Source organism: Delphinapterus leucas, chromosome 2, assembly GCF_059928025.1.
Source record: "Delphinapterus leucas isolate spDelLeu-1000000601 "Yukka" chromosome 2, BTC_Dleu_Yukka2, whole genome shotgun sequence".
Classification (NCBI taxonomy): Eukaryota; Metazoa; Chordata; class Mammalia; order Artiodactyla; family Monodontidae; genus Delphinapterus; species Delphinapterus leucas.
This window is the reverse complement of record NC_143130.1, coordinates 20,030,020-20,052,492: the sequence shown is the minus strand read 5'-3', so window position 1 is coordinate 20,052,492 and position 22,473 is coordinate 20,030,020. Positions and strand designations below refer to the sequence as shown.

The 22,473-nt window shown below is 36.6% G+C and overlaps 1 protein-coding gene across 2 annotated transcripts in view; it reads right to left on the bottom strand.

Moving 5' to 3' along the window:
- Nucleotides 1-22,473, bottom strand: part of UPF2 (UPF2 regulator of nonsense mediated mRNA decay) — a 98,477-nt gene that overhangs the window by 52,279 nt on the left and 23,725 nt on the right. For both annotated transcript variants that reach the window (XM_022580300.2, XM_089906502.1), the window contains exons 5-8: nt 17,199-17,396; nt 16,566-16,715; nt 15,200-15,303; nt 10,114-10,199 (exon numbers count right to left, since the gene is read on the bottom strand). In XM_022580300.2, coding sequence (XP_022436008.1) covers nt 10,114-10,199; nt 15,200-15,303; nt 16,566-16,715; nt 17,199-17,396 — 538 coding nt within the window. The remainder of the gene's footprint in view (nt 1-10,113; nt 10,200-15,199; nt 15,304-16,565; nt 16,716-17,198; nt 17,397-22,473) is intronic.

The window sequence follows — 22,473 nt, the reverse complement described above, 5'->3', positions numbered from 1 at the left end:
ACACATAAAATGCACACATGTGGGTCACATTACTCCTTGTTGATGTTACAAAAAAGAGGTATCCTGTAAGACACTCTCACAAATATGTAATAATTTTCTTAACGTCTGCTAGTGTGGGGAAAAAAAAGCCTAGGGCAACTGCACACGTAATTTTCATGCATAATAGATGGATTCATACTAATACCAAATTTACTTTCTAAACTTTCAAACTTTAGTTAGAATATTATATTTTAATATATTATTATATTTTAGTTGGAACGTTAGCTTTTTCATATCCACTTTAGCAAAAAATACTTTTTCTCTCAGTTCATGATCAATTACAAATATAGGACTTTAAACCTATGCCCCAGGTTCTACCCCTCCCAACCGCCACAACTACAGGTCAGAAAAATAAGACTCAAGAGTTGAGGTCATGGGATAACAAAGAGTAATGCACTGGGAGTCGGGAGGCTCAGGCTCTAATTCTCTCAAACAGCACTTCTGTGACCTCATGAATTGACCTGACCTCATCTCTTACTATTCTGTCCAGTCTCACTGGACCCCCAGTAATCCTCAGAGCCTCAGCACTGGCTCTCAGTAGCTGGAGTCTGCTTTCCCCAAATATCTCTGCCACTTACTCCCTCACAAAGGTCAAGTCTTAGTTCCAATGACACCCCCTCCATGAGACCCATTCTGAATACACCATTGAAACTGCAAATCCATCCCACCCCCCAGCCCCTTACCCTGCACTATTATTTTTTAAATAGAGTTTATCACCTTCTAACATATATAATTTACTTACTTGTTCATAGGTGCTTGATAGATATTTCTTACTGTCAGCTTTTATTCTAAGCTATTCTTCATATTAATGAAGTATCATCCAATTTTTATAAGAATAATATTAAATTTGATCAACTTTTATATTTTATCAAACAAGCACTAGTTTATCAAATATCTTTTTTTTAATTTATTTATTTATTTATTTTTGGCCGAGTTGGGTCTTTGTTTCTGCGCGCGGGCTTCCCCTAGTTGCAGTGAATGGGGGCTACTCTTTGTTGTGGTGCATGGGCTCTAGGCACGCAGGCTTCAGTAGTTGTGGCACGTGGGCTCAGTAGTTGTGGCTGGCGGGCTCTAGAGTGCAGGCTCAGTAGTTGTGGCACACGGGCTTAGCTGCTGCTCAGCATGTGGGATCTTCCAGGACCAGGGCTCGAATCTGTGTCCCCTGCATTGGCAGGCGGATTCTTAACCACTGCGCCACCAGGGAAGCCCTATCAAATATCTTTTATGCAGTCAATGGGATAATCATATAGTTTATTTTCCCTACTGGTGTTACATATACTAATAAGATTCCTGGGCTTCCCTGGTGGCACAGTTGTTGAGAGTCCACCTGCCGATACAGGGAACACGGGTTCGTGCCCCGGTCCGGGAAGATCCCATATGCTGCAGAGCGGCTGGGCCCGTGAGCCATGGCCTCTGAGCCTGCGTGTCCGGAGCCTGTGCTCCGCAACGGGAGAGGCCACAACAGTGAGAGGCCCACGTACCGCAAAAAAATAAAAATAAAAAATAAGTTTCCTGTTTAAAGTAGCTTTTCATTCCTAAGATCAATCCTCTTTGATCATGCTGGATGTTTGTTTTTAATATACTATTAAATATAATTTGTTAGTATTTTACTTAGAATTTTTATATCGACATTAAAAAGTGAGACCGGTCCACACTTTTAACATCCTCGCTCTTTTTTTTGTTAAGATTTTGCCTATTTCTTCATATTATGAAATGGGAAGTTCTCTTTCCTATGCTCTGGAAAAAACGATACAGCAAAGAAATTACTCTGATAATTTTTTACATTTTCTTCCATAATCACTGGTCTATTTAATTTTGTCTTGATTGAATCAAGTTTGAAAATGTGTATTTTTTCCAAAAAAATTACTTGTTTCACTGAGGTTTTCAAGTGGTTTTTTTAAACTTCTAGTATATCATCTGGCTTATTCTTAAACTTTTTAATGTTTTCTTTATATTTTCTAAATGGTTCTCTACCTGGATTTTTTTTTAAGAATTAGCTTCTGAGTTTACAAAATTAATACTAATCTTGATTGTCTTTTTCAATGTATTTTTCAACAAAATTTGAGATTATAGGGCTTCCCTGGTGGCACACTGGTTGAGAGTCTGCCTGCCGATGCAGGGGACGCGGGTTCATGCCCCGGTCCAGGAAGATCCCACATGCCGCGGAGCAGCTGGGCCCGTGAGCCATGACCGCTGAGCCTGTGCGTCCGGAGCCTGCGCGTCCTGAGACTGTGCTCCGCAGCGGGAGAGGCCACAGCAATGAGAGGCCCGCGTACCGCAAAAAAAAAAAATTGAGATTATAACACGTAGAAGCAAAAAATTTTAATCAAACTATGTCATTTCCTTTTTTCTTCTTTTCCTGGTCAAGTCACCTATACTTTGCTTCATTTTTTTTTATTCTTCCAATTGGCTCAATCTATTGATACTTCAAAGCTTTTTCCCAGCCCCCAAAGAAAGGTGGATAGAGCCACCCATTTTAAAGTAAAGCAGCCTGTGTTATCCATGCAGAGTAACATCAGTAAACTAAGAACACAGGTCAGCACTTTCAGCTTCAACAGGAATTTAAAAATTAGGTTAAGGATCCCCTAGAGGATCTTAACTCTTTTAATTAAGCCTTTCTAAGTAGTTAGTAATCCTAGTTTTTGTTTCTTTCAGAATTGGTCATATGGAAGTAAAGCCAGATATTCTGTTTTCCCAGAATCCTCTACTAATAAACTCACCAAATCCTTCTCAAACTAAGAAATTCCTAAAATTCCTTTTTCCACTATACTTTTTACAATTAAATGGATCGTTGATACTAAATGTCATCCTGCCCCACTTAAATCTTCCAAGTTCTGTGAATGTTCATTCCTTACTTCACAAAGTAAGATCCCCTATGATGCAAATACAAGAAATTATATATTTTTTCAATGTTAGTCCTATTTAAGTATGTTTTTCTGTCTTTTCCACCTTCCTACAAATGCAAGCCCAAAGGGAATGGAGTGCTAAATGCTATATCAATCACATGAAAATTATCAAACACTTTAATCAACATAAAAAGCAAATTTCTGTGTTAAATTTTAAGCTAGATATATATTTTATTTTATTTGACTTTTCTAAAAGTGAACTAGAAAATAAACTTAGACCCTTCCTTTGAAAACTGAATTTTATAATCTTCTGAGAGTGATAATTATTTTTACCAACAATTAATGAGTGAACCATTTAAAAAGAGTGTTTTTTTCTTAAATAATAATAAAACCTTGCTTATACTTTCAAGGTCTCCTAAATCACACATTTAAGTATCCTACAAGCAGTTAATGATCATCAACTAAGTAAACATCCAGTTACTAACTACAAGTAAGAACAGGAAAGCAGGATAACATACTTTTGTTCCTGAGGGGGAAAAAAAGGAATCTTAAAGGCTTTTATTTCGTAATCAATCAGTTTTCAAAAAAAAGTCCAGCTTTTTTCTGTCTCTTTAAAATCTAAAGAATTTAACTGTTGAAAGCTATTAATTGTATCTGTGCTCAAAAATGTCTAGAAAAAAATTAATGTGAAAGAACACTGTTACTGCTCAATTAAAGAATACAAAGGTTTTTCTTCACAGGAAACACCAAAGCAGATGATGATTCAAAAAAGAGAAAATATAATAAACAAAAGACTGGGATCATTTACTCGGAAATTGACAACCAAATGCTCCGATGACTTTTTCCACAACATTCACATTCCCAATTCAACAGTGCCATCAAGTGGTGCAACATGCTAACAGATTTCCCAAAACTCAGTTTCTCATTTTTTAGCAAGGGGAGGTCAAATTATAAGACTCTCACAAAAACTCCAGCAAATGCTCCTAAAAGCTGGATCAGGAAAAGCTGTCCAAGGCTTAAGTGAAGCACTTCACCTCTGTAGAATATTCTGTTTATATTAATGTAAAGAGATTCTGAACATACATCCATCTGCTAAAACACGGCAAAATCCATATGGCTTCAAAGTCACTAAAACCAATACCAGGTCCATCTATATTCAAAACAAGGAACTAAGAGATGCTTAGGTACGCTCCCTGATTCTGGCTGACTTTACACCTGAAAGTTTGCTTAGGTGAGGGAACCTCTGGAGGGGCTAGGAATGTTCTCTATCTTGATCTAGGTGTGGATATACACATATACTTAAGATGTAAGCACTTTATGTCATATGATCCAGCAATCCCACTGCCGGGCATACACCCAGACAAAACTATAATTTGAAAAGATACATGCATCCCTATGTTCATAGCAGCTTGTACAATAGCCAAGACATGGAAACAACCTAAATGTCCATGGACAGATGAATGGATAAAGAAGATGTGGTACATATATACAGTGGAATACTATTCGGCCATTTGTAGCAACATGGATGGACCTAGAGATTATCATACTAAGCGAAGTCAGTCAGACAGAGAAAGACAAATACCACATGATATCATATGTGGAATCTAAAATACAACACAAATGAATACATCTATGAAACAAAACATAAACAGGCTCACAGACGTAGAGAACAGACCTGTGGTTGCCAAAGGTGAGGTCAGGTTGGGGAGGGAAGGGTTGGGCACTTGGGATTAGCAGATGCAAACTAGTATATATGGGATGGATAAACAACAAGGCCCTACTGTATAGCACAGGGAAATATCAATATCCTGTGATAAACCAGAATGGAAAATATGAAAAAGAATATATACATGTATAACTGAGTCACTTTGCTGTACAGCAGAAATTAACATTGTAAATCAACTATACTTCAATAAAATTTTTTTTAAAAGATGTAAGCACTTTATGTGAAATTTCAATTATATGTGTGGACAGTTATACTACAAATTAACTGTAGGATGATATATAAATATATAATTAAGGAGGTTTCTAGTAGATTTCATTTCTGTGGATTCCTTCAAATTAACAGGCTAAGAGATATAATGCCAGCCTTTTGAGATTTTTTTTAAACCACTGTTTATTTAATGAAGGAAGAACACAACTGAAAGTTAAAACAGTGCTCCACATCAGACATTTAAGAACTGTAAAGATGGAATAAATCAATTTTTAAAACTTTTGTGCTGCAAATGATACCAAGAAAGTGAAAGACAACTCACAGAATGAAAGAAACCATCTGCAAATTATATCTGATAAGAGACGTGTACAAAGTATATATAAAGAACTCATACAACAATAATAAAAAGAAAAATAATACAACTTAAAAGGAGGTAAAGGATTTGAACACAACATTTTCCAAAGAAGACATACAAATGGCCAATGAGCACATGAAAAAATGCTCAAAATAATTAGCCATTAGAGAAATGCAAATCAAAACCACAGTGAGATAAGATTCCACTACACACTAAGATGGCTATAATCAAAACGGGGACAACAACAACTGTTGGTAAGGATATGGAGAAACTGGAACCTTCACACATTGCTGTTGGGAATGTAAAATGCAGCCACTGCGAAAAATAGTTTAGTGGTTACTAAAAATGTTAAACATAGTTACCCTAAAACACAGCAATTCCACTCATAGGTATACACTCAAGAGAACTGAAAACAAAGACCACACAAAAACTTGTACACAAAGAGTCACAACAGCATATTCATAATAGCTAAAAAGTGGAAACAACTCAAATGTCCATCAACTGACAAATGGGTAAACAAAATGTGGTATATATCTATACAATGAAATATTATTCAGCCTTAAAAAAGAAGGAAATTTTAATACATGCTATGATATGGATCAATCTTGAAAACCTACTAAGCGAAAGAAGTCAGGCACAAAAGGCAGCATATTTTATGATTTCATTTATAGGAAATACCCAGAATAGGTAAATCCATAGAGACTGAAAGTAGATTAGTGGTTTCTTAGGACAGGGGAGAGAGTGGGCAGGGAGGGAATGGAACTGCCTGCTAATAGATATAAGGTTTCTTTTAGGGGGACAAAAATGTTTTCAAATTTTATTGTTGTGATAGTTGAATATATTTAAAACATTGAACTGTATACTTCAAATGGGTGAACTGTATGGTTATGTGAATTATATTCCAATAAAGCCTGTTTTTTTTGTTTTTGTTTTTTTTAAAGAAAAGAAGTGTAAAAACCTTAAAGAGTTATCTAGTTTAGTGCTTCCTAAACCAAACTATACAAACTAGGTAAGACAGCTTAAATTCTCTACCACATATACACACATATAAAACCTTCGGGTCCTCACAGTCATAGGCACTCAAGTAACTATAAAATGATTCATTCTGGTTTTTATAGTCGGCTCAGGCTGGAGGGGCTAAATGGATAAAGGAGGGAATCCTGGCCATAGAGAAGAATAAAGACATTCACTAGGATCCATGTCCTTTGGGGGGAGGGGAGGGAGATGCCACACAAAGAGAGAGGCGCCCCTTTTTCCAAAAATGTTTGTGGAATGTTCATGAAAACTGACTACATAATAGGCCACAAGAAAATTTTTAAAAATTCCATAAAGCACAAGTAACACAGTATTCTCTAATCACAGTGCAATAAAAATATGATTAACCAGAAAACAAAACAAAAAAGTCCCACTACCTGGAAATTTCAAAACTCTCTCAAATATCTCCTTAGGTAACAATGTAAAAACAAACTGAAATTGGAGAATTTCCAGAAAACATAAAAATAGAAATCACCACATGTCAGAACTAAGAGATACAGCTAAAACCAGGGTCAGAGGACAGCAATATATAATATAAATGCCAAAAAAGGAACAAAATGAATTAAAGAAACCAAAAAAGAAGAAAATCAAGATAAAATCCAAAAATAATGAGTAAGAAAACAGTAAAACAGTAGAATAAATACATAGATAATCTAGAGGCTGGGTTTTGTGTGTGTGTGTATGTGTGTGAAAAAAACTAAAATGAATAAACTACTAGCTAACATAATGAAGAGGAGGAAGAAGAAAGGAAAGGTATTATACAAATACAGGGCTGTTTGTAATGGCAAAGACTGGAAGTCCAAAGTGGTTAAATACAGTACATTCATAAAAAGAAACACTGCAGCTTTAAAAAGAACAACAGAAATCTTTATGTATAGACATGAAAAGATTTCCAAGATATACTGTTAAGTGAAAACAGTAAAGTTCAGAACAATAGGTATAAGAAGTTGCCCTTGTGTAAAAAAGCAGGAAATATAAGAATGTTCGCATGTTCTTGCACATGCAAAAGAAACTTTGGAAGGATGCAAGAATCAAGACAGCGGTTTCCTACTGGGAGGAGTAGGAATTGGGTAGATGGGGAGACAAGGATAGGAAAGATAATTTTCAGCACAATGTTCTATACTTCAGTGTTCTGAGTCCTGTGAGTGCATTATTTATTTTTTAAATAAAATTTTAAATTTGCATATGACCAATATTAATTCATCAAATATTTTCAAGCCCTTACTGTGTATCAAACACTACAGTTGATGTTGTAGATGTTCAAAATGAAAAGATCTAGTCCTCTTTTAAAGGGCCCATATTTTTACAGTTTCATAGGGGTACAGGCGCAAACCAACACTGACCCAATATGCCTAACGTAACGTGCCGAATTCTTTGTATGTATGAAGACATTAAGTCGAAAGTCTATTAAAGAGCACCTATATATACGTAAGGGAAATAAAGATGGTTGTTCAGAGAAGATAACTCTTACGCTAAGAGTTCAAGACTGGAGATTTTTTGGTGGAAAAATACAGGATATCCCAGATAGAGTAGAAAGCAGAGGCTTGGAAGCAGAGAACAAAGGGTATTCAAGAAATCGTTACAGATCAGGATTTTCCAAGAGTGGCTAGAATGACGACTGAAGAAGCTGAAAAGGGGCTAGATGAGTAAGGGCATTGTAAATACCAGGTTACATAAGTTTATCACCTTCTGTCTTTGCGGCATTGTGCTCAGTGCTGAGGATAAAGAAGTAAACATGACCTCCCTCCTGCAGCTTAGTCTAGACAACAATGTCCAGGGAAACCAAGAAACAGGTTTTTTCAGTAGTTTTGATGTGTGACCTTTCCTGTCTCTGGTTCTGTTGCCTCTATCAGAAATGCTTTCTACGTTCCCTCTCCTCATCTATCCCTCACCTAGCTCATTCCTTTCTCAGGTCTCAGATTAAATGACCCTTGTTCCAGGCAGCCTTCTCTTACTGCCGAGACTAAGTCAATCAGTTCCCCGTGTTACATACTTCAAAGCATGCTGGGATTCTTCCTGTCAACTGCACTTAGAATTCTCTTTCTTCCTCTCAAAACTGTAAGCTGCATGAATACGAGTTGAATCTGTCTTGTTCACCACTGTATCTCCAGCACTAATCACAGTATAGAGTAGACCCTTAGTTAATGAATAAATTTTAGAACATAATTTAACCTTTCCTGATCACTCAGGCTGAATATAAGAAACCTAAATTATTATATTTATATATTTCAGGTATATAAGACTATGTGGTCTCTTCCTCATAGCTCCAAAAGGATATACATTTTAAGTACTTGTATCTTTATTTTTTTCTCTCCTCTCAAACCATAATTGTCACTTCCAACTACTTTCAAGTCTGTTTCTAGCAGATTCCAACTACTTCTAATTTGCAGCCAACTGCTGAGCTAAGCAGATAAATCCACTTATAAAGGATGTAACTGGCATAAAACCAAGTAATAGTATATAGTTTTTCAGGAGTTTTCTCTGGGGTGAGGGAGTGGGAAGGAATGGGGATAAAGGGAGACAAGATGCTCTCTTATAAGTAAACTATTTAATATTACTGCATAATTTCTTTTGTTAACAAAGCCTTTTATTTTTGCTAAATTTGATTCATTCTATGCTAGAAGTCCAGATAATTGTTACTACGTTTCTTCATTCAAATAAACAGTTGAAAAGAAAACTATGAAAGTAAACACTCCACTGTATAGGTAAAGAAAAGAATCAGTTTAAAAAACTGGTCCAAAATATTAAGGAAAAAAACATTGGAGTTTGAAATTTTGAGTTTGAAAGTAAAATGTGTCTCACAATCAAAGGCTTAAAAGTAACTGGCAATATTCTTTTCTTTCTTAGTTGTACATGAAATAATGATGCACCTCATAACTGACAGCACCTCAGATTTGATGAAATGCAGTACATAATTTTACATAATAAAAATAATTCATCTATGATTTTCTCAATTAGATAATTCTGAATTATCTACTCACTATATTAGCACATTCCATCTCCCTTGTCCCACTAAAATGAAAAAACAAATGCTCATTAATGCTGCTGACAAGGAGATAAAAACCAATATAAAGGAAAAAAGTAGTGATTTGGTTTCACTGCGAAATGTTACCACTTAAGAGACCAATGAATGAACCAAATTAAAAGTTTGCTTAAGAAATCTTTAGTGAAATCCCTCAGAATCCGTATCTTCTGGGGAAAGTATATATCTTAGCTATGATGTATGTAATCATGATAATAGCTAACAAAATCCTTTAATTATTCACTGTTGAATAAACAGAAATGGATCTCCTCCAGGTTCCTAAGGTCAACAATCTATGACCTGTTGTGGTCCTAAAATATGCGGGTGAAGTAGGGGTTTTTATTTAGTGTAAGTTAGAGCATGAGAATTGTCTACCAGCATTATTCATAATTTCTTGAATTACCAGCAACATAATCACTAATGTGACTTCCAAGTCCAAACTAGCATAATTACAAAAAAAAAAACTTGAAATTTTTCATTTAAACACAACTCTTAAAAATTAGATACAATCAATTTAGTCTGATCTTTCTACAAAATAAAAACTCTCCAAAAGAAGATATACCATTTATTATTTTTTCTCCTCAGAGGCAAAAGTGTAAACAAGTTGCTTCTAGCAATGATTAAGTTACTTAAGTTCCTATAATTCTTAAATTTTTTCTCTCAAAATAACAAGAAAGCATCAGAAGAAATATTCCCACTAGAGCTCATGAACAAAAATCAATGAGAAATAAGTTCTAGAAAATATGCTAACAACAATGATAATAAGTTCTGTTGACAAGGGATATTTTCTAAGAGATAAATAAACAAGAACTTAGACCTTACAATCATCATTGCAGGGTAAAAACACTAAGAAATTACTCTTTTTTTTTTTTTTTTTACCTACCTTTGTCTGGGAACTATAAAGAGCGCCCGGACCAGCTTCTTCCTATTTGCTTTTGTGTTCATGTTCATGCAAAAATCCATTGCTGCCTATAGGAGAAAAAGCAAACTTTTTTCTTAAAAAAATCTCCATTTAGCTACTGAAAGCAGAAATTCTGCATGCTACAATGGATTTCTAATAGTTCCTAAACAGTTCACAATGGTTTTAAGTCACTAGTATTATAAGCATATCCCAAACTTTAAAGATCACTAAGCTTAAACTCCTCTCTCCTTATATATCTCAAAATATATGTTTCATAAACTTTTTAATTGCAACCTAGTGTTAGAAACAGAATTTCAAGTGAGTAGATTGAAGACCCACCATGACATGTTTGGCAAATAACTATATGAAATGTGCAATCCATGCTTTTGATCTCATAAATCAATGTTAATATCAGGAAAGTTTTCTGGTAAAATGTACAAAGTAACAAGAAGCCAGGAACCAAGAAAATTACTAATGCTAATAAGGATAACCAAAAAAGAATAAAGACCAACTACGTATGAGACATAGACACAGATTATCCCCAGAAACATGTATGAGTAAGTGCTTCAACACTGAGTAAAAATGTTTACTGTCAACAGTCAGATCTGGTAACAAACTAAAGAAACCACATCATAGGACTACAATAAATACCCATAATTATTATTTAGTATAGCAATCCACTATTCTATATTTTAATAACGAAAATGTGTTCAATATTTCATCAATATGTCTAACATCTAATATAAGTGTAAAAGAAAAGCTACGAGAAGTGTATGTTCCGGGAAGCCATTAGAAAACAAAACTATGAGTAGTTGGTATTTTTTAAATATAGGTATATATATTTTTTAAACATTATCAAAGATTTTCAATATACATGGTTTAAGAAAATAACAAGTTTAAGTTATACTTTAAAAAGAAAAAAACTATTATCAAATATCCTTTTGGGTATCTCAAGTATTTTCCTTCCATAGGTTCGCATGATTATTTTATCATTAATCCCAATCTTTAGGTAGATTTGAGGATCAGGTAACAAAGATCCTCAGACTTCCCTACAAAGGGGTTCAACTCTTCAACAATACACTCACTGAAACACCTCCCATTTGATTAAAACTTTTGCTGAAAAAAATGACACAACTAATGGTGATTAGATTCAAACCCAGGAAACTAACTCACATTGAAAGTATTCACCAAGATTGAAACTGTCACTATTAGTCAAAAGTAAAACCAATGTAAATTTTTTCTTCTGCTTGTAAAGGGAGTATAATACATTTTATTAAAGTTTATACTGTATAACATTAAAGCTTCTTACAGCTAATTAGAATAACAAAGAGAAAAGCTGAAAATATACTAAAGTTCCTTCAAGTAATTCACCCATATGAAACACTGAAAAATTCTGAACTAGTATAATAAAAATCCCAAAGGTCATGTACTCAGAAAAGAAAATTGGTTAACACTGGAAAACTTCACACACACACACCCCTCAAATCAACATTTTTTGAAAAATATAAAGAAAAAATTTTAATGGCTAATAATGGCCTATGTTTCAACATAAATTAGGAAACAAAAAATAAGATGTACTTCAATAACTATTTTAGAACATTATCCTTTAACAGGCAATAAACACTTTTCCTACCACAATAATCAAAGGCCAGTTAGATGGAAAAAAACTACAGTGCTCAAAACTCTGCAAAGATTAGGAGTTCGTAAACATGTAAATGCCTGGTACACATAGTGGTGGCTCAATAAATATGTAGAATAAATGAATAAAAGACTACATGAAAACTGCCAGAATTAATAAATTTGAGGAAATTAAAAAGAAAAAAAAAAGCTTCACATGTATATTAATTCTTAGATTTAACCAGCCCTGCCCTTTGGGTAGAAATGAAAGCAAAGGAATCACTGGTGTGGTGTCTGTCTGCCCGGGTTACAAGTGCTGCCTGACAACTCAACAAGCAGTTTTTGAAAACTTGTTTCAAAACGTTGTAAGTAAATGAAAGACAGTTCAACAATCATTTTTTATTTTTTTAAGTAAAAATAAACTCTTCTGATCATCAAATGCATGCAGAAATAAGCATCACCATGAATGACATTACCTGCAGAAGTCACCTAAAAGAAATCTTCACTTCAGGTTATATATTGTTACATAAGTACTGAATTCAAAAGAATTCTTAGATTTTTCTATTTTCCAACTACTTTTCCCTCTTAAGCCATTTGGAACTCTGCCAATATAGATGGAAAAAATTCCTTTCATGAGGAAGCTGACTCCCAGGAGGAACCCACTGGGGTCCAACAGGGCAGGGTAACCTCCTATTTTCCATCTGAACCTCCAAGAGCTAACCCAGAATTTAACATATGGTCATTACTGAGCTGGGCACTGCAGGATACTTTCCAATACAGATTCACATGAGATCTTCCCACTCAACTTTCAGGATAGCACTCAAAATGGCTACAAGGGTGTGGCAGGCATGTCAAGGTATCTCTCATCCTGCTGATATCCAGTGAATATATGAAAATTTAGCAGGGGAAAAATTCAATCATATCCCAACCTTAGGAAAACAAGCAGTTGTTTAAAAGGTAGTCTCTGCTATATTCTACAGATGAAAGAAAAAAGAGACTGTCTCTTCAGAAAACAGAAATAAATGTTTTAATTACTAAGTTTTTGAAAACTGTACATTGACCTAATTACTCCAAGAGGTGATTAGCCAATTTCGAATTTTTTTCAAGCCTATTTGATTATATGAATAGTTACTGAAACACATCTAAATTATTTGTAGAAGAGCTAAACAAGCTGAAAGTCAAAAAACAACTTGATGTCTGTAGTACTCTATAGGGAACCCTCAATACATTATGGGGAGAAAAAAGGATAAAAGATTACATTACACCTTGACTTAAAAATGATTTAAAGCAATGATTTTCAAACTTTGGGTCTCAAGAGTGTTCTATACTCTTAAAAATTATTAAGGACCTGAAAGAACTTTGTTTTTGTGGGTTAATATGTTTATCAGCAGTTACTGTTTTTAGAAGTTAAAACTGAGAAATTTTCAAAATATTAATTCACATAAAAATACCAATAAATCTATTAGTTGTTAACATTTTTTGGAAATTTTTTTTTAATGAAAAAAAATTTAGTGACAGAAGAGTGGTATTCTTCTAGAAGATACCTTAGATTTTCATATCTATAGATTCTCGTATCTATTTCTGCACTCAATCTGTTGTGACACGTTGTTTTGGATGAAGTATATGAAGAAACTCCAGGGACTTCTCTGGTGGTGCAGTGGTTAAGAATCTACTTGCCAATGCAGGGGACACGGGTTCAAGCCCTGGTCCAGGAGGATCCCACATGTGGTGGAGCAGCTAAGCCCGTGCACCACAACTACTGAGCCCACATGCTGCAACTACTGAAGCCCGAGCACCTGGAGCCCGTGCTCTGCAACAAGCCCACGTGCCACAACTAGAGAAAGCCTGTACGCAGCAACAGAGACCCAACGCAGCCAAAAATAAATTAATTAATTAAAAAAAAAAAAAAGAAACTCCAGTTTCACACATATATGTAGCTGGAAAGGGAGGCATATTTTAATACTGTTTTCAGTAATTATAGATATTCTCTGATACTTCACCAAAACTTGACAAGTGGTAGTTTCTTAAACATCAGTTGCAATGTGAAATCTGAAACTGTATCAATCAACTTCTCATGCTCTGCTAGATTAAAATCCATTGGTCTATCTTGCACTGAGTGAATTTTTAATATCCAATCAAGATTTTGTTGACCTTATGTACTGGTAATTCAGAACAATGGTTCACTGAGCTATGCAGATCTTCCAAACACTTACACAGTATTTTTAAATTACATTATTTGACATCACCACTCATCTTATCAGAAAAGTCTCACCAATAAAGCCTCTTCAGAAAAGAACTGGGAAGATGTCAAGCTCATGGTGGTGAACAGAAGTTTTCCAAAATTCTAATTTTTGCTGGAAAGTCAAATTTATCCACTGGCAATAAATACTTTTAGTTGTTTCCCTTGAAGTGAGAGGCTCACCTGTTCATGTTAGAAAAATGTCTGCTAAACACCCACGTCTGAATAACCACAGTTTGTCCATCAGTTCTTTCAAGTAAAAACAGTATTCTATGTAAAAAGCAACTAGTTTAGCTTGCAACTCAATCACACAAATGATTGAGGCAACCTTTTCTCGAGGCAATTTTGAGATAGTATATGTGCTTTACACGTCCTTATTTTATCAAGTTAAAAGGAAGTGTACTTGGGCTTCCCTGGTGGCACAGTGATTGAGAGTCCGCCTGCCGATGCAGAGGACATGGGTTCGTGCCCCGGTCCGGGAAGATCCCACATGCCGCGGAGCGGCTAGGCCTGTGAGCCATGGCCTCTAAGCCTGCGCATCCGGAGCCTGTGCTCCGCAGTGGGAGAGGCCACAATGGTGAGAGGCCCACGTACCGCACAAAAAAAAAAAAAAAAAAAGGAAGTGTACTCGAAGACTGAAATGAAACAAAATTACTCCAATTTTTATGGATTCATCAGAGATTCTTAAGTGAAAGTAGCATTGTTCTTTTAATTGCAAATGCACGGCAGTGGCTACTAGTACAGTCTGCTACCCATGCAGCTTGATTCGTGTTAAAATGCCAGCAGCTTTACCCATCACCACTTTTGCAAATGTCAAAAACAGTGAAAAAGTGGGGAAAAAAAATCCTAGTATTAGTATGGAAAGAGTTTTGACCTTACAGACCCCTGAAAGTGCCTCAGAAGACACCAGGAATCTACAGAGCATACTTTAAGAACTTCTGGTCTAACACAGTATTTCCCACACTGAGGAATCCCTATGTGAAGGGGAGAGGTGTCAAGCTAACAGCATTCTAGAGACAGTTCCACCCCCAAACACAACATCTACAAATTGGCTACCACTGTATGTGTTTATTTTGAATTCCCATATTAGATTCCATTTGAAGAAATGGTTCATTCTACAGCCACAACAGTCCAAAAACCATAGACGTTCCTAATTCAAGCTATCCTACAAGGTCTACGTGCTTGAGTAAAGTCACACAGAGGCAATCATACCTTGTCTATCAGATCACGGTTGACACAGTTGGGCAATTGCTGGAGAAAAGCATCTACTATGAGCTTGAGATGAGATCCAGTGCTGGCTTCTTCATCCTCTTGTTCTAACATGAAATTCGTTTTTAAATAGGTTTAAAAATATATATACGTAGACAATATAAGAATAAAAACATCCAGTAAGAAGTTATCTGGGGCATAGATAATCTAGAGCACTTTTCTTACTCATGAAAAAATGAAGCATTTTTTGAGATATTACCCTAGAAAGTGTGGGTATCTTTAGAATCATAACCCTAAATCACTACTGTCTTTCAGATATCAACTATAAAAAGGCAAACTTTTACATGATAAGTCATAAGTTGCATGTAGTTTTATAGTAGATCTGCTATTTTCATCTGTCATGCATGCATCCCTTCTCCCATGTCTTCAATTAACAGTACGATCATCGCTTGCCCTCGAAGGCAATCCATGGGATTCTGACGGGGAAGGGTGCTGCCCAAGCACAGACACCACCACTCCTCACGGCCACAGGCAAGCATGACACAGGACTAGCCAAGTCCCTCCATGAGGCTTATACACAGACAGTGGGAGACAAGCCCTCCTTTCTTCTGATGTCACTAACTGGTTTGAGCCAAGGGTAGCCTCCAGCCATGCCTCACTCCCTTCATGACATGGATAAACAGAATCTGCAGTAGGAAACAATGAAGTCCATAGAGAGACAAGCAATACTGACAGAAGGTATCTTTCTAATAAAGAATCCTAACTAATAAAGAAACTTGATGGGAAGTATTCAGGAAATAATTAACAATGTGATAATTTTATTACTAAATATAAAACATTACTCAATTATAAAGATAAAATTACCACAGATGAACTGATATACTAATTGTCTTTTTAACTCTCAACTTTCAAATACACTTATGTTAAGACTGTAAACATTATATCAGCATTAGAATACATTAAGGACAATGCTAGCAAGTAGAGAAGTGTAAGAAATATATATTAACATTCAGATTATCACTAAAGTTTGTAGTCACATAATATAGGACATGTAGCATTTCTGTTCCAAATCAAATTCCAAAAAAGTGATAGCCTAGAAACAACAGAAAAACAAGGAATAAAAGAGTAAAGACCCATATTCTCAGGCGAGGGCTTTGTGTAGAAACACTAATCAAAACTTGGGAATTCCCCGGCAGTCCAGTGTTTAGGACTCCGTGCTCTCACTGCCGAGGGCCCGGGTTCAATCGCTGGTCAGGGAACTAACATCCCACAAGTTGCAGAGTGTGGCCAAAAATAAATAAAATAAAACAGACATTTAAAAAAAAAAAAAAACTAGTCAAAAATTAAAATTTTTGGCAGAAGTGTTTACCTTGCTCATCAAGAAGTTTCTTTGTAAGATCTTCAGCTTCATCTCCACCCTCTAGCTCCAAAGTGTCATCATTAATCTCTAGGTTCTCCAACTCAAGCTCCAAATCGTCAGGACTTGATACCTCCTTATTATCCTTAGGTTCCTTTGCCTCTGTTTGAAATCAAAGAATCAGTACCTCTGAATTAAAAGTCATATTGAAATCCTGCTGCAAAAACTACAGACTCACAAAATCTGCATCGTTTGTCTTAGAATCTACATTTATACCTGGCAAGAAATTTGACATATTCAGATTTTTTTAAATACATTATGTTCACTGAGAACAAAGACCATAACTTCTTTGATTCTGTATGCCATCTGTTCACTGAAGAAATGAACAGATGGATGGATTGATGAATTGATGAATGGAGACATACATGGCATGAGGATCTGTGGTAAAGATGAGGGGAAGATAAAGCTGATTAGATAAAGTGAACTCAAATTAATTAAGATGTCCATATTATTCTGTCATTCATTTAATCTAGTGACTCAATGTTCGTATTACAAAACTAGTAAATAAAAAAAATTTACAAATATTATTTTGAAACTAATCTTTATAGCACTTCAATATAAAAAAATTTGTCCTCCAGCACTTACCTTTGTAATCATCCTTGTTGGACTCTTTACTCTGACAACTTTTTTCATTATCTTTAAACAAGATGGCTGGAACAAAAGCTTTCAAATCAATGAGGTTCTCATAAAAATTCCGAGCATCTTCATCCTCCCATATACCACCTTCCAAGTCATATTCTCCAGGTTTACCAGGTGTAAATATATCAATTCCAGGCCCATGCTCTACAATAAAGTAAATCACAAGGAATTAAAACCAATAAACCTTGAATGTTTTGATTAACAGATGCTTCTTCAATCCACAAGCACTCTGAACTGTTCATGTAACAATCTTTACCAGAAAATCACAAACTGCGTTTTAAGTAAAGCTCTAAACCAGGACAGCACAGGATAAAGATGCTTTTCTCTTAAATGTTTTAAGCAACTGATATGAGATTAAGTAGCTATTTGATATATTACGCCCACCTTCATAAAACTTAAAACCAATATAAGAAATATATAAGCCTGGTCATTCCTAAACATCCAGCTTAAAGTCCCACCTCCCCTATGAAGCATTGTTTTAAGACTTGTAACCCTCTGTACAATTTATATCATAATTATCATCACAAGTTTATGGTTTATCTTACCATAAACCCTTAAGAAGTAACACTCCTTTTGGTATCTTACCATAAACCCTTAAGAAGCAACCCTCCTTTTGGTATTTACTTGGTATAAGACAGATTGCCATAAATGGTCAATTGATAAATAACTGGAAAGGAAGGGAAGGAATGATGAGGAAATATATAGATATTTCAGTAGAGAGTGGAAAACCATGTATAACACACACACACACACACACACACACACACACAGTCTACCTTACATACAACTACACTTTCTTAAACTCAGAACATTAAAAGTAACTAATTTCCTACTTCATGATCATGAGACCATTCATGATTTTATCTATCCTCACTGTACATCTCTCCAAACTAGAGAATGATCCTGCAGATTAAAATTCACCCTGAGGGATTCCTTGGTGGTGCAGGGGTTAAGAATCCTCCTGCCAATGCAGGAGACAAGGGTTCGAGCCCTGGTCCAGGAAGATCCCACATGCCGCAGAGCAACTAAGTCTGTGCGCCACAACTACTGAGCCTGTGCTCTAAAGCCGGCGTGCCACAACTACTGAAACCCGTGCACCTAGAGCCCATGCTCCGCAACAAGAGAAGCCACCGCAATGAGAAGCCCGTGCACCGCAAGGAAGAGTAGTCCCCGCTTGCTGCAACTAGAGAAAAGCCCACGAGCAGCAACGAACACCCAATGCAGCCCAAAATTAAGCAATTAATTAATTTTTTAAAAAAGAATCTAACAGAGCAGAAACCAGAATTAAAAACAAAAAAAAACAAAAAAATCCCGAGAGGGACTTCCCTGGTGGCGCAGTGGTTAAGAATCTGCCTGCCGAATTCCCTGGTGGTCCAGTGGTTAAGACTCTGTGCTCTCAATGCAGGGGGCAGGGGTTTGATCCCTGGCTGGGTAACTAAAATCCTGCATGATGCAGAGCATGACCCCCCAAAAATAAAAATATTAAAAAAAAAAAAACTAAAAGGATGTTTTGGGGCTTCCCTGGTGGCACAGTGGTTGAGAGTCCGCCTGCCGATGCAGGGGACACGGGTTCGTGCCCCGGTCTGGGAAGATCCCACATGCCGCGGAGAGGCTGGGCCCGGGGGCCATGGCCGCTGAGCCTGCGTGTCCAGAGCCTGCGCGTCCGGAGCCTGTGCTCTGCAACGGGAGAGGCCACAACAGTGAGAGGCCCGCATACCGCAAAAAAAAAAAAGAATCCGCCTGCCAATGCAGGAGACACGGGTTCGAGCCCTGGTCTGGGAAGATCCCACATGCTGCAGAGCAACTAAGCCTGTGCACCACAACTACTAAGCCTGCGCTCTGGAGCCTGCGAGCCACAACTACTGAGCCCACGTGCCACAACTACTGAAGCCCACATGCCTAGAGCCCGTGCTCCGCAACAAGAGAAGCCACCGCAATGAGAAGCCCCTGCACCACAACTAAGAGTAGCTCCCGCTCCCCGCAACCAGAAAGCCCATGTGTAGCAACAAAGACCCAATGCAGCCAAAAATAAATAAATAAATAAATTTATTTATCTTAAATAAAAAATAAAAATGATGGCAGAACTTTGTCAACTTTGTTACACAGCATTTACATTTACATTGTATTAGGTATTATATGTAATCTACATGATGATTTAAAGTATATGGGAGGACGTGTGCAGATTCTATGCAAATACTAAGCCATTTTATATGAGGGACTTAAGCATCGTTGGAGGTCCTGGAAACAATCCCCTGCAGATACCAAGGAAGGACCATAAATGTATTCACAGTATACAACGGGTATTTTCTTATTGAGGATGTAAAATACAAAACACCTTCTTGTATTATAAAAGGACACTTTACAAATATTTCACTCTTAGATTTTTAAGTAAATAGGATTTTCAGATAGTTTTAAGATTAATAATGTATTAACATTTATCTACCGAAAGTAATTTTTCAAGTAGTTTTTGTGATATGTTAGAATAGTATATTAGGAGCCTTAACAAAAAGGAAGTCTAAAACACCTTAGAAATAATATGGAAAGTAACTCATCTTACAAAATGATAAACAATTTATTTTATAAAACTGCAAAGTAGGCTTTAGTTCTAAGTAACAATTTAATATAATATACCATTCAAAACAACTAAATTACCTTGGTTGTTTGGCCTGAGGCAACCCAACACTGGAGCCTACCTGGGCTCTTTGGTGGGGCTAATGGCAGACTCTGGGATGGCTCACACCAACGAGTACCTCCCAGAACTTCTGCTGCCAGTGTCCTAGTCCCCACGGTGAGCCACAGCCACCCCCCACCTCTGCAGGAGACCCTCCAACACTAGCAGGCGTGTGGATGAAACGCTCTTGGTGCTGCAACCAGGAGTCAGTGCTGTGCCTCTGACGTGGGAGAGCCAACTTCAGGACACTGGTCCACAAGAGACCTCTCAGCGCCACGTAATATCAAACGGTGAAAATCTCCCAGAGATCTCCATCTCAACACCAACACCCAGCTTCACTCAACGACCAGGAAGCTACAGTGCTGGATATCCTATGCCAAACAACTAGCAAGACAGGAACACAACCCCACCCATTAGCAGAGAGGCTGCCTAAAATCATAATAAGTCCACAGACACCCCAAAACACATCACCAGACGTGGACCTGCCCAACAGAAAGACAAGATCCAGCCTCATCCACCAGAACACAGGCACTAGTTCCCTCCACCAGGAAGCCTACACAACCCACTGAACCAACCTTAGCGACTGGGGTCAGACACCAAAAACAACGGGAACTAAGAACCTGCAGCCTGCAAAAAGGAGACCCCAAACACAGTAAGATAAGCAAAATGAGAAGACAGAAAAACACACAGCAGATGAAGGAGCAAGATAAAAACCCACCAGACCTAACAAATGAAGACGAAATAGGCAGTCTACCTGAAAAAGAATTCAGAATAATGATAGTAAAGATGATCCAAAATCTTGGAAATAGAGAAAATGCAAGAAACATTTAACAAGGACCTAGAAGTACTAAAGAGGAAACAAGCAACGATAAACAACACAATAAATAAAACTAAAAATACTCTAAAAGGGATCAATAGCAGAATAACTGAGGCAGAAGAACGGATAAGGGACCTGGAAGATAAAATAGTGGAAATAACTACTGCAGAGCAGAATAAAGAAAAAAGAATGAAAAGAATTGAGGACAGTCTCAGAGACCTCTGGGACAACATTAAACTCACCAACATTTGAATTATAGGGGTCCCAAAAGAAGAAGAGAAAAAGAAAGGGGCTGAGAAAATATTTGAAGAGATTATAGTTGAAAACTTCCCTAATATGGGAAAGGAAATAGTTAATCAAGTCCAGGAAGCACAGAGAGTCCCATACAGGATAAATCCAAGGAGAAACACGCCAAGACACATATTAGTCAATCAAAAATTAAATACAAAGAAAACATATTATAAGCAGCAAGGGAAAAATAACACACAAGGGAATCACCATAAGGTTAACAGCTGATATTTCAGCAGAAATTCTGCAAGCCAGAAGGGACTGGCAGGACATATTTAAAGTGATGAAGAAGAAAAACCTACAACCAAGATGACTCTACCCAGCAAGGATCTCATTCACATTTGATGGAGAAATTAAAACCTTTACAGACAAGGAAAAGCTGAGAGAGTTTAGCACCACCAAACCAGCTTTACAACAAATGTTAAAGGAACTTCTCTAGGCAAGAAACACAAGAGAAGGAAAAGACCTACAATAACAAACCCAAAACAATTAAGAAAATGGGAACAGGAACACACATATCGATAATTACCTTAAATGTAAATGGATTAAATGCTCCCACCAAAAGACACAGACTGGGTGAACGGATACAAAAACAAGACCCATATATATGCTGTCTACAAGAGACCCACTTCAGACCTAGGGACACATACAGACTGAAAGTGAAGGGACGGAAAAAGATATTCCATGGAAATCAAAAGAAAGCTGGAGTAGCAATTCTCATATTAGACAAAATAGACTTTAAAATAAAGACTATTACAAGAGACAAAGAAGGACACTACATAATGATTAAGGGATCAATACAAGAAGAAGATATAACAATTGTAAATATTTATGCAACCAACATGGGAGCACCTCAATACATAAGGCAAATACTAATAGCCATAAAAGGGGAAATCGACAGTAACACATTCATAGTAGGGGACTTTAACACCCCACTTTCACCAATGGACAGATCATCCAAAATGAAAATAAATACGGAAACACAAGCTTTAAATGATACATTAAACAAGATGCACTCAATTGACATTTATAGGACATTCCATCCAAAAACAACAGAATACCCATTTTTCTCAAGTGCTCATGGAACATTCTCCAGGATAGATCATACCTTGGGTCACAAATCAAGCCTTGGAAAATTTAAGAAAATTGAAATTGTATCAAGTATCTTTTCCAACCACAACACTATGAGACTAGATATCAATTACAGGAAAAGATCTGTAAAAAATACAAACACATGGAGGCTAAACAATACCCTACTTAATAATGAAGTGATCACTGAAGAAATCAAAGAGGAAATCAAAAAATACCTAGAAACAAATGACAATGGAGACACGACAACCCAAAACCTATGGGATGCAGCAAAAGCAATTCGAAGAGGGAAGTTTATAGCAATACAACCCTACCTTAAGAAACAGGAAACATCTCGAATAAACAACCTAACCTTG